The 13,890-nt window shown below is 35.9% G+C and overlaps 1 protein-coding gene across 1 annotated transcript; it reads right to left on the bottom strand.

Annotated features, from left to right (window-relative positions):
• Nucleotides 1-3,350: 3,350 nt before the first annotated feature.
• Nucleotides 3,351-4,274, bottom strand: LOC141553675 (olfactory receptor 6J1-like). Its single transcript, XM_074285207.1, has one exon. It carries the CDS (start codon nt 4,266-4,268, stop codon nt 3,351-3,353), a length of 918 nt encoding a protein of 305 aa, XP_074141308.1. The 5' UTR covers nt 4,269-4,274.
• Nucleotides 4,275-13,890: the final 9,616 nt, after the last annotated feature.

Here is a 13,890-nt window from a genome sequence, read left to right as displayed (position 1 = left end):
GAAAGTAGGATGCACTGGGAAAAGGAGGAAGGAACAGGAAGAATGGGGATATTTTTCTCACACAAAAGAGGCACACAGGGAGGAACTTTTTTATGGAAGGAAAATGGGTTGGAGGATATGCTTGAACCTCACTCTTATAACTGATTCGAAGAGGGAAGAATATATATCCATACTCAGTTATGTACAAAAATGTAAGTTGCCCAGTAGGGAAATAGGAGATGAAGAAAATAAGAGAAAAGGGGGAGGCAATGACAAAAGGGAGAGCAGATTAAAAAAGCAGTGGTCAAAAATAAAAAAATACTTTTCAAGAGAAATAGGTTAAAAAGAGAGATAGATAATACAAGTACCCTTATTTATTCCCATTTTACAGATGAAACAAAGATCATTTAAGATTAAAAAAAAAAAAACAGTAGTAGTTTGCAAACCCAGGAAGTACTAAGGATTTTTTTTTTAGATTTATCAGGGCTTGTTTTTCTTTTTCCCCAGAAATTTGTTTGTCTTTTGGGGAATCCGATGAAATTCACTCCATGTAAAAAGACCATGACTCCAGTAGGCTGCTTTAACTGAGAGTATCATAAGATTGTTGTGTAGGACAAGTATTAAATTCTCTTGTGTGGTCAGGAGTTTAGAAGCTCTGGTGAATTAGGCTAGGAATAGTCAATGCCTACCTTCACACAGGCAAGTTCTTTTCAAATGGAGTCATTAAGTCCTAAAACTGGTTCAAAAGAGCAAACATCCTTGTACAGGTCCTCGGTTAATATTAATGAAGAATTGATATAATTCAGAACAGACATATGACCTTTTTTGAATCTATTAATTGACAGGTTCTTTTCACAGCAGGTCTCAAAAGCCACTTGGAGTTTTAGAAACTATTCTCGAATACAATGTTCAAATGATCAGTTTAGTCAAATAAGTAGTGGGGAAACCTATATTTGTGCAATCATTTGGGAAATGACAGGGGAACAGCTCCATATAAAAATGAACTTGGAGCAGAAACCTAGGTAGGACTTCTAAAGTCTTAATCACTCTGATTTGAGAAAAGGCAAAAGAACAGAGTGTACTTCTAATGACCAGGAAGGCACTCTAAAGTTGGTTGCACAGGTGCCAACTGTGCTTATCAAGAGACACTATCCTTGCAATACCATTTACTTCTTTTGCAGTGTCTGATTGATGGCTAGATGGTTGTTTTACAAAATGTCTTGTAGAAGTGGGTATTTGGAAGGACTTTCCTAATACAGGCTAAAAGCAGATAAGGCTGGGTAACTCCAGGGTATTATTGGCTGCAGGATCTCTGTTGCCTTGAAAAATGGAGGCAAAGCTCAAGTGTGGAAACATCTGATGATAGTAAAATTGGACGACTGTATGTGAATTGACTGGAAAGGTCAACTAAGCCCATCCTGATCATGTAGTATAAGATATGTCCTGGAGTGTTATAGTGAAAACAAATCATCAAAGGCATAGTCCAAACCAGTCTAGTCATTAAAAAGCCAGATATAATAAGGGAACAGACAAAGGTAGATTCCAAAAAAATTAGAGAAGAGAGCTAGAAAATATTAGAAAAACGACAGAAGTCTGCAAGGCAAGCATGGTTTTAAAAAGTAATTTTAATGTTTTATTGACACTTTACAAAAACATTACTGCCACTTCCTAACCATCTATTCCTATAAGAATCTTCCTTTGTAACAAAGATGTAGTAACAACAAATTGCAATTATCCAGTACTTTTTGTCATGTTGGTCATGTGAGCTAATCTACACCTCATTCTTCCTATATGAATTTCACCATCAGTCCTTTGGAGTCATTATTGGCCATTGTATCACTCAGATACAGTTGTATTAACTCAGAGTTCTGGTGTTTTTCCAATGTTGTTTTCTTTACATTATACTATTACACTACATTACATTACATTTACATTATTACATTCTTTACATAATAACTATGCAGTTATTCTCTTGATTCTACTTACTTCATTCTGCACTAATTAAAACAAATTTTCCCAAGGTTCCTTGAATCATATACATATTTATTATTTTTTATGGCACAATAATTTTCCATTCCACTTGTTTACATATCAAAGTTTGTTTAGCCATTTCCCAAATCCTAGGTTACTTTGTTTTCATTTTTTTGCTGCCACTTAATGTATAGCAATAAATGTTTTTGTATATATGAGATATTTTCCTCTATTTTTGACATCCTCATATTATACTTAGTAGTGGTATTGGTGGGTCAAAGATTTTGTATAATTTAATGATTTTTCTATCATAGTTCCAAATTGCTTCCTAGAACAATTAGGCTGATTCATATCTTTCTACCAACAGTGCATAAGTGTGCCTATCTTTGTATGCTCTTTTCAGCATTTATAATTTTCATCTTTTGTCATCTTTTCCAAGTTGTAGATAACATTCTTAGGTGAAGCCTCAAAGTTGTTTTACTTTGCATTTCTCCTTAAATTTTTATTGATATTTTTTTATTAAAGCCTTTTATTTTCAAAACATAACATGGATAATTTTTCAACATTAACCTTTGCAAAACCTTGTGTTCCAATTTCCCTCCTTTCTCCCTTCCCCTCCCCTAGATGACAAGTAATCCAATATATTGATACCTTTTAAAATTAACTTGCATTTTTCCTATTAATGAATTGGAACAATCTCTCATATGGTTGTTGATAACTTGCATTTCTTATATTGAAAACTGACTTTCATATCCTTTGATCACTTACCTATTGAAAGAATCTTCAATAAACATAACCACTGAGAATTTGAGTTCTTTTGTGGCTTCCACTTTGTGATTCCTTGAGTTGATTTCTCTAAGTGAAGTTCTCATTGCAATCTATAAGTAAGCCAAGCATCTGAGAACCCCTTTTACTCCTTGGGGTTGCCTTTTCTAGAGACAATTAGAAAGTCAGTAGTCTGAGCCTTTAGTCCTTTGAACTAATCAGTTCTCAAGGAATGTTTCAATTGCCCTAATCTGGATGGGATCGGGTGATGGTGGAGGAAGATATTGCTCCTAAAATACTTTGGGTAGGGAGAGAAAAATTCTATCAGTGTGAGACAATCTGAGCTACAGGTTCAGAGGAAGGACTTGAGAGTGTAATTATATATGCTGGGTTGCCCTTTTTAACACCTCCATGAAAAAAACACAAACTATCTGTGTGGGGTTAAAGTTTGCATCTTTACTGGTGCAGACTTACAACCTTCTCTTGCCCAGTAGATCAAGTCCATCACTTGTTTCTAAATTTAGGTGCTTTACATAGGATTATAAAATGATCCTTGTGTGAGTGGAAAGAAGAATCAAGTACTTTTGTTAATGTTCTTTTTTGGACACTGTTCAACAGTTCTCTCCCTCTTCTCACTAAAATTCTCTGAATCTCACCCACACTTCCCTGAGGATCCCTTGCACAGTATCATTGAGCAGGGTATAGATGAAAGGGTTAAGAAAAGGGGCCACCACACTGCTCAACACTGAAGGTATTTTGCGGATTTCCAAGGTTTCCACATAGATAAAGGCTGTAATTCTACCAGCTATCACAACAATGGTCAGGTGAGAAGTACAGGTGTTAAAGGCTTTCTTTTTACCACTGGCTGATGGGATGTGTAAGATGGTCATAATGATGCAAGCATATGAATATCCAGTAAGGATTATGGAGCAAAGGATGACTAAGGAAGATAGTAGGAAATCCATCAACTCAATGGATGTTGTGTCTGTAAAGACCAGAGTCAATAGAGGCCCACTGTCACAGAAAAAGTGGGTAATGATATTGGAGCCATAGAAGGATAGCCTGGATGTGGGTATGGTGGGATAAAGAACAGACAAGAAACCATTCATCCATGAGAAAAGAACCAGCCCAATGCACACAGAAGGACTCATGATGATGCTATACCTCAGTGGGTTACAGATGGCAGTGTACTGGTCATAGGACATGGATGTTAGCAGAATAAACTCCACAGTCCCCAGGAAGAAGTAGAAATAGCACTGGGTGATACACCCAGCAAAGGAGATGGTCTTATCCCCAGTGGCCAAGTTGTCCAGCATTCTTGGGGAAATGACCGAGGTGAAGAGAACGTCTAAGATGGAGAGATTACAGAGGAAGAAATACATGGGTGTACAGAGGCGTGAATGGGATACAATGATGTAAATGATGAAGATGTTCCCTAGGAGTGTTATCATGTACATGGGCAAAAAGAATACAAAAAATAGCAACTCCACCTCTCTGCTGATGGGAAAACCGAGCAGAATGAATGCAGTCACTGTGGTGGTCTGATTCTCCATGGTTAGTGAAATTGTCCCAGCTCTCTCCCCATGGGGGAACAGTAGGAAAGAAATCTGTAAGATAGAAATGAATTGATGAACTCTATAAGTTGTTACTAAGCAACTTGCAATAGAAAATTAAATCTATGGGAAGAGAGTGTTACTCTGAGTAGCATAACTATGGGAGTGTTAAGACCCAGGATTTGAGCTTTCCATAGTTTAAGCTAGGGATATGGCTAGGGTGTGTGGTTGGGCCAAATTGCCCCTCCCCTCCAAATCTCCCCAAGTCCCTCAACACACAACCTATTAAAAACAGATATCAAATCTTTTTTTTTTTTTTAACCCTTTCTTTTCTTAGACTTCTTTATACATCCTTAAAACTAATGGTTCCATTAGGAAATATGCAAATGATAGAGAAATTGTGTTGTCATCAAAAGAACATTGGGACAGGAGTTAGCAGTTCTGACTTTTAGTGTCATCTTTGTATGAATAGAAATTGAGGTAATCACCTTTCCTCTCTAGATCTGTTTCCTCATTTGTAAAATGAGGAGTTGGTCTAGACTTCTAGTCAGATTTTCATTTTTGAAATTTCATGATTTAATGACAATGTTTAAATCATGGTTATTCCTTCCTGTTCCCATCCATTCATATTCCCATTCCTCTCCTATCCCTCTTGTGTTCATAATTGAAAAGAAAGCTTATTCCTATCATCTCTGAAACAATTCCTTTCAACTTATTAGGGGAGTTAATTAATCTCTATAAATTTCCAGTTCTTCAATCATACTCCTAAACTTAGAGCTTGTGGCTAAAATAAAAAGAGAGCTCTAGTCAACTGACTTTCTGACATTAAACTTCTCGACAGAGTTTGGTTTGCTCTCTCACTTGGCTATATCATTGATATCTACTGTTCCTATTGTGTGTGGCACTGAATTGGATATTTTTTTGATGGACCTATGACTTTTAACAGTTTAGGAAACCAAATGGAAGGTCTTCTACTGGTGATGATCATCCTCTCTCCCTCTTCTACAGTTTTCCCAGTCCTCTCTTAATTCTAGTATCTTTCCTTGATTTATTTATTTCTTACTTATCCTATAAATAACTTGCTTTGAACATGTTTGTTTGCATGTTGTCTCTCCCATTACATGGTAAACTTCAAGGTGGGGATTGTCTTTTTTTTTTTTTTTGGTATTCCCTGTTTTTGGCACAATGTCTTCTTGCACATAGCAGGTGCTTAATAAATGCTTATTGCTTGGCTAAACTATAATCTCTGAGAATTACCTAGGGGCACTGAGAAGTTAAATCATTTGCCTAAAATCACAATGCTCCTATGTATCAGAGGTAAATTTTGAGTGTAGGTCTTCTGGCTTTGAAGATGGCTCTTTATTTATTATACCACTATTTCCTCTCCTATGAAAGTGATGCTACATCTTAAGGATTCATAATCTTAAATTCTCACTAGATGCTTTCTGGATCTGTTTTAATAGGTAGCTTTAAATAAAGTGGTCTATTTCCTCCTCCTTTCTTACCCTTCTTCTTTAATGCTGTTCTTCCTGTTATGGTCAGCATACTTCAGTAACATAGTAAGAGAGATTGGGACCATAATATTTTCCTACAGTCAGAAGGTATTTTTATAAAAATAAGTGATTGATAAGGGGCAGCTAGGTGGCACAGTAGATAGAGCATCAGCCTCGAATTCAGGAGGACCTGAGTTCAAATCTGCTCTCAGACACTTAACACTTCCTAGCTGTGTGACCCTGGGCAAGACACTTAACCCCAGCCTCAGGGAAAAAAAATGATTGATGTCTAATGTAAGCAAAGGGATGCTCAAAACTCTAAGGTAATCTTAGTTTAGATGAAACCAGAGTGATAAAAATGTAATTAATTTTTTTGTAGCTAGTATGTAAGAGAAGTGGGAAAATAGAAAAAATTATAGGAAGGAAGTTCAGAAAAATAAAAGGTTAAGGTAGAGCACAGTTGGCTTTCTGGGAATTTGTTCTGGGTTATGTGCTGGGAGTTTGCTGGGTCTGTGAGCAAAAACCAGAAGCACCTTGTGTTTTTAATGTAGGTTTGATCAGGAGCTCAGGGATCGACCTAGAACCAATACAAAAAAGATTTTGTTTCCTCAGTGACATGAAATATTCTAGTCTGGACTTTGAGTGCAAGTGAACTAGGGAAATGGAACCAGAGAAGATGGTAAAACCCTGTTTTGGGACTAAATTGTGCCAATTTACAGTGAGGAAGATATAGTACTTGTAATTCCTTTCCTATATATAACTTGTATTTGGTGACCTCCCTACACACTAAAGCCAAGTGCCTCTATTCTCTAATAATTTTGTTTAATCTGGAGGACACATTAGAGGAGGATACTGCAGGATAATGAGGGCTAAAGTCATAGTATTGGGATTGTGGTTTTTGGATGGGAAATTCCAAGGAATGGGACTAGGGCCAATGGGAAATTAGCTAGTAGCATTGGGAAGCATTCTCTTGGAAGCATTTGATAGAGACGTTTCCATGTGAAGGTAGCATCTTATTCTTCAGTCTCAAAAGACAAAGGTTTAGAAAGAATGAAATACAAGCTTCTAAAAAAGCAAAAGTCATAAAAAGTATGAAATGAACCCATACACCAAATACTTAGAAAGCTAGAATTCCAAAGTACCTCTAACTATTTGAAGAAAGTTATAGGATAAAAAAAAGAGTATCTGGGTATCTATATAGAGAGTAGTAAATTCAGGGAATTCACTATTCTATACAATTTCCCCCCCCCTGAGGCTGGGGTTAAGTGACTTGTCCAGGGTCACACAGCTAGGAAGTGTTAAGTGTCTGAGACCAAATTTGAACTCGGATCCTCCTGAATTCAAGGCTGGTGCTCTATCCACTGTGCCATCTAGCTGCCCCTATTCTATATACAATTAAAATAGATAAATAGGATCTGAAATTTTACATACATTTCTGGGTGGTAATGACCTGTTCTGGATCCTCACCATTCCTTCCTCTAGAAAACTGCAAAAGGTACATATTAGCTTCTGAGTCAGCAGGTTAATTTGATTGCTTTCTGAGAGTAGTGCCTTCTTGAGTCATCTTTATATTCTCCTTAAACTGGATGCTGGTGGAAATTCTACCTTTTTAGTTTGGCCCTGCTAGTTGGCCCAATCCTGTCTACTCTTTACAATCATTTGATCCCTAATAGACATTCATAGTAACAATGTTTTACAAACAAATTCTGACTTTTTCTCAACTTATTGAGATTATTCCATCTGACTTCTTTGACCTTATACCAATCCTGCAGGATCAAGTGATATTTATAAAAACAAAGTGATGAACATAGTGTCTGGCATAAAGCAGACAAATTCTTACTCCTTCATCTCCCTTCCTATATTGATATAATTCTTCCCTGACAAGTATTTGAGTTCTTAAACTGGCTGTGTGTTAGAAAAGTCTATTAAATTAGATTAAAAAAAACAGATCTAAAGAATTTGATCTTTGATTCTCACAAAAGAACAGTCATAGAACTTGAGTTGGAAATGAAAAGTCCAATTTATGCTTGAATTTTAAGAACCCCTTCCACAAGATTCCTGAGAAGTTTGGGATGAGGGGGAATCCATTACCTCTTCCAGTTCAGTGTATCTAAATCAGAGGCCTCCAAGCCAATGTGATTTATAGACTCTGAGTATGGCTTATTCAGATTAAAATATAATTGGGAAATATTTAGCAAAATAAATTAAATACAATAGAACACAGATAATGTTAAGATGTGGTTTTCTAAGTCAACATGCTTCCCACAGGTATCCTCATTTTGATTTAGTTTAGATACCCAGAATTGTCTGACATAATGGAATTTCTTACAGTTCCCTGCTATTTGATTCATTCAAGACCAAATAGCAGAGTCAGAGAATAGTCAACCTGTGTTTTGAGCTGATTAATTATTCTTTTTTTACCTTTCTCTCATTTATTCTTAGGATCATAGACTTAGAGCTGGAAGTTCATTTATCCTCAAGTTTTCCCTTGTCCTCAGAATCAAACTACTTTGTCCTTGTTATGCCTGTTAAAAATAAGTCTATAGGTGGTGGTGGTGTTAGCACTGATTTGGCATTAAAGGATTTGAGTTCCAATTCATATTCTGTTATTATTTACTATTTTAACCTAGGAAAAGTCACTTAAGTGCTCTGGATCATATTTCCATTTGTAAATTAAAGTGTTTGGACTAGATGATTTCTAAAGTTCCTCTCAGTTTTAAAGCCATGATCCTATGCTTCAAAAGAAGAAGAATAAAAAATTGTCAACCAGGTACCATCATATCTCCGAGCTTGAACTCCAATTTGATACCTATATCATTACATCTTAGAAACTGACACACCATCAGATCTTTAACCATTTTGTCTCCCTAAGCAAGAAATTTGAACCATGTTTCTATTAAATGCTTTGAAATAAATTTTTAAAAATACATTCATATGGGAGAGAGAAGGGAGAGATCCTGGGGAAGGCATCATCAGCTAGGAGAGATTTTCATCAGCTCTTCTTAAAGGTAGAAACTCTAGTCAGTCAGTCAGTCAGCCAGCAAACATGCATTCATTAAGCACTTACTACTATTGTGGACACTGAGGATATAAAGAAAGGCAAAAACAGTTCTCTCTTCAAGAAGTGCCCAGTCTAATGGGGAAGACAACATGATAACTATGTACAAACCTCTCTACAGTGTAAAACGGGGGATAACTTCAGAGGGAAGACACTAAGATTAAGGATTGGGAAAGGCTTCTTGCAGTTGCAGTAGCATTATGATGCTAATTTTGGATGCTACTCTAGGATATATTGGAAAGAAAAAACCTTGGGTTGCTGAAAGAATGGGAGAGGAAGACTGCCATCTAGTAACTTTTATTTATTTTATTTTATTTATATTATTTTATTATTATTCTTGCTAGCTGCATGCTAAATTCAGTTATTTTCTAAGCTGCTGAAGGTGAGCTATTAGTACCTTCTAAATTTTGGCTCTTTGGTGGAGCAAAACTTTGATTATTCTCTACAGTTAATGGCTCTGCAGGTTCTAGCCCCATAGTATCATATATATTAGTGACATATAGTTAAAACCTATTATAAGTAGTCTCCATATTCTGCTATTTTAATCATATTAAGGATCAAATCATATCCTTCATGTACACCTTGATGTATAGGGCATCTCTCTCACTAAAGCATAGGAAACTTAACTTGGCTATTATTGGTGGTACACTTTTATCTCTAGTTACAACATAGTCCCAGTGTAATTTATATATAAAATCATCTTATCCTAATTATTACATGCTGTTTGTCACTGAGAATGAACACCATTTTCTCCAGTGGAATATCGTAAGATTCTCTTGCTTCTGTGGAGAGAATTGAAAACAGTCACACTTCATACACTTCTTAGGTTCTCTAGTAGAATCAATAAGTTTGAGGCTACAAAGTACTCACATTACCCTAATTGAGACAGGTGATGGCAGAACTTGGAATCCATTGTTCCATACAGCAACTGGCCCGAAATGCTGGTGTTCTCTTTGAGCTCTGAGATCCCAGAATTCCAAGGCTGCCCTACTTCTGGAGACTGCGGTATTTGCTGAGACTTGATGGGTCTTGAGATTGAGTCTGACCAGACAATGTAAGAAAGGCTTTGGGCTTGGGTTGTGGGGCCTGGAAGGATCTTCTCTAATTGAGACCAGTGCATTGTTGATGAGTGGGACTATTCTCATTCAGCAAAGGCACCTCTAAGATTCAATCAATGAAGATCTCTCAAGGGACACAATTTACAAACCTGTCCCTAAGCACAAAACCTCAGTGCATTGCTCCTGAGGATTGCTTAGGAGACTGGGCCAACTCAAACATGTCTGTACTGGAAAACTAGCCAAGGTGAACAATACTTCATTATTGCAGCCAAAACATTTTTCCTTCCTCTTTTACAAAATTTCTCTAATCTGTCATTTTATTTCCAGTCTGTCTCCTTCTGTTCTCAATCTCTTTCCATTCTTAATCTCACCATTGTATAAAAGGATCTTATGGAAGTACCTGAATTGCAATAACAACCTCCTAACTTGTCTTCTTATCTCCACACCCTTTCTCTTCAATTTATCCTATAATCCAGGCTAGTATTTTGAAATTGCTGCATTTATAATATCATATCCCTTCTCAGAAAACCCTTAATGGTTAGCCATACCCCCTAAGATAATATCAAAGACCTTCTAAAATACTGCTCCCTTTATATCCTTATTTCTTGTAACTCACAAAATTTAGAATTGATGGGACTTTAGTGTTCATGTTACAATAGTGTTCAAGGTTACAATAAAAGACAAAAGTCATAACCCCCTCATTTTACACATGAAGAAACTGAGATCAGAAATGATATTACTTGTCCCAAGACACCCCAAAGTAGTAAGGGACAGAGTAGGATTCTAATGCAGAACCCATGGCAGAACATAGCTCTCTTTCTATCCTACCTTTCTTATTGATGGGGGCAACCCTGAAACTGTCTTCTGACTTTGGGGGGGAAGCCATGGGTGAATTCTTGAGAAACTCTCCTCTGGGAGAGGCCCGCCTCAGAGAATCAAGATAAAGTAGCTTCATTCTGTTATCTTGGTGGGACTAGCTATACTCTCTATTGACTAACAGTATTCTCTAGTGAGTTGAAAATTAGTTCAGGTCTACTTCTACTGAGCTTAAACTTAAGTGATCTTATTCAACTGGAAATCTAGGCCATATTCACGCTGAACCTTCGCAGATCAGAAAGGGATTATCACACCTCCATTCTCTGCACTTCCATTAACCACATCATTTGGTTCCCTAACCGCATCATTATTAAATGTCCATTGCAGTCATATTGGTTTATATTCTGTACTCCAAACAGTCCTTTGGCATATTCTTTCTTTATTTTTTTTTAAAAAGGATTTTATTTTTTTTAGTCAATAAGTATTTTTTTTTCCATTCCCAGTCCTTCCACTGGATGAAGAAAAAGAAAAAAAAATTGTAACAAATATATAACATATACATATATACATCTATCTATCTATCTATTTGGTGAGCAAACAGATTCCCGCATCATCCAGGTCTAAATATGTTCTTCATATTGAGTTTATCACCCTTCTGAACAAATTATCTGAGTATACTTAGAGAAGTCTGATAGTCAAAAAATTTTATTAAGTCCCTACTATGTGTACTGTGCTAAACTCCAAGGTTACAATAAAAGGCAAAAATCAGTCTCTGCCTTCACTGAGCTTACAATCTAAAGAACTAAATCTTTTTTTTTTTTTATTATATATATATATATATATTTTATAATATTATCCCTTGTATTCATTTTTCCAAATTACCCCCCCTCCCTTATTCCCTCCCCCCGACGACAGGCAATACCATACATTTTACATGTGTTACAATATAGTCTAAGTACAATACATGTGTGTGAATATCATTTTCTTGTTGCACAATAAACATTAGAATCCGAAGGTACATGCAACCTGGGCAGACAGATATTAGTGCTAACAATTTACATTCCCCTCCCAGTGTTTCTTCTCTGGGTGTATCTACCTCTGTCCATCATTGATCAACTGGAAGTGAGTTGGATCTTCTTTATGTTGAAGATTTCCACTTCCATCAGAATACATCCTCATACAGTATCGTTGTTGAAGTATACAGTGATCTTCTGGTTCTGCTCATTTCACTCAGCATCAGTTGATTTAAGTCTCTCCAACCCTCTCTGTATTCCTCCTGCTGGTCATTTCTTACTGAGCAATAATATTCCATAACTTTCATATACCACAATTTACCCAACCATTCTCCAACTGATGGACATCCATTCATCTTCCAGTTTCTAGCTACAACAAAAAGAGCTGCCACAAACATTTTGGCACATATATGTCTCTTTCCGCTCTTTAGTATTTCTTTGGGATATAATCCCAGTAGTAGCGCTGCTGGGTCAAAGGGTATGCACAGTTTGATAACTTTTTGGGCATAATTCCAGATTGCTCTCCAGAATGGCTGGATTCTTTCACAACTCCACCAGCAATGTATTAGTGTCCCAATTTCCCCACATCCCCTCCAACATTTGTCATTATTTGTTCCTGTCATCTTAGCCAATCTGACAGGTGTGTAGTGGTATCTCAGAGTGGTCTTAATTTGCATTTCTCTGATCAGTAGTGATTTGGAACACTCTTTCATGTGAGTGGATATAGTTTCAATTTCTTCCTCTGAGAATTGTCTGTAAAGAACTAAATCTAAAGGATTTTTTTAGTTCACTCTCTGGGATTCTTTAAGGGCAGCTTAGTGGCTGAATTAAGCCACCTATTTGAATTAAATAGGCTTCAGACATTAGCTGTGTGAGCCTGGGCAAGTCACTTAACCATGTTTGCCTAAGTTTCGTTATTTACAAAATGAGCTTCAGAAGTAAATGGAGGGAGGGCAGCTAGGTGGTGCAGTGGATAGAGCACCAGTCTTGAATTCACGAGGACCTGAGTTCAGATATGATCTCAGACACTTAACACTTCCTAGCTGTGTGACCCTGGGCAAATCACTTAACCCCAGCCTCAGGGAAAAAAAAAAAAAAAAAAGTAAATGGCAAATTATTCTAGTATCTTTGCCAAAAACAAAACAAAACGTAACAAACAAAAACAAAGAAAATCAGAAGCCAGACATTATTGGAAAAAAAAAAACCAACTGAACAAATGATCCCACTTAATGAATTGAGTTGATTTAATTCTCCTAGTCTTACTGAGAAAGTCTTTTACAAAATTCTTCATACTTTTTGACCCAAGGAGCCAAGTGTATAATGGTACCATAACCCATTGATTTTAGGGAAAAATATCTTTCAGCAAAGACAAACTTACCAACATTCTTTATAATAGCAACATGGGAAACAACCCAGGATCCAATTATTCAAAGAGTGGCTGAACAAATTGGGATGTATAAATGTAATGAAATGTCATTGTGCCACAGGCAGTGTGGTATAAAGGAAATTGAGAGGGCTATAGAGTCAAACGATCTGGCTTCAAATTCCAATTATGTATCTGTGTGACCTCAGGCAACTTATTTAATTATTTTATTCATTTTATTTTACTCATTTTATTCATCTGTAAAATGTTTGGACTATATGAAATCCCTGCTAAATTTAAATTGTTTCTTCCCCAATAAAAAACAATAAGTATGAAGAATATAAAGGGATATGGAAAAATTTATTGGAATTGATACAGGGTGACAAAAGAAAAATCAAAACAACAGTAAACACATGTATTACAGTTATGTAAATAATAATTGTAGCAATCTGAAAAATTTACAGAAAATGAAGTAGAGGGAAAAGGACATCTATAAGGAAATAAATTTGTTATTATTTTGTTAAAGTTAATTTAAGTAATTTTGTTAAATTACAAATGATGTTTGTAAGTTTATAATTTAGTTATAATTATAAATATACAAATACATAAATATAATATACATATAAATAAAATAAATGTCAATAAATAAATATAAATATTATAATATATAATTATAATTTTGTAAATTTATCATTTCATGTAAAATAATTATGTTCTTCCTTTATATATGTTGAGGTATTTGTTTGTTGGAGAGAAAAGATTATCTATTATGTAAATTCCTTAGGCTCTTTATTTTCTTCAGGACTCTAGATGACTTGAAA

The sequence above is a fragment of the Sminthopsis crassicaudata genome, chromosome 2 (assembly GCF_048593235.1).
Source record: "Sminthopsis crassicaudata isolate SCR6 chromosome 2, ASM4859323v1, whole genome shotgun sequence".
Taxonomy (NCBI): domain Eukaryota; kingdom Metazoa; phylum Chordata; class Mammalia; order Dasyuromorphia; family Dasyuridae; genus Sminthopsis; species Sminthopsis crassicaudata.
This window is presented reverse-complemented; position numbering and strand designations above follow the sequence as displayed.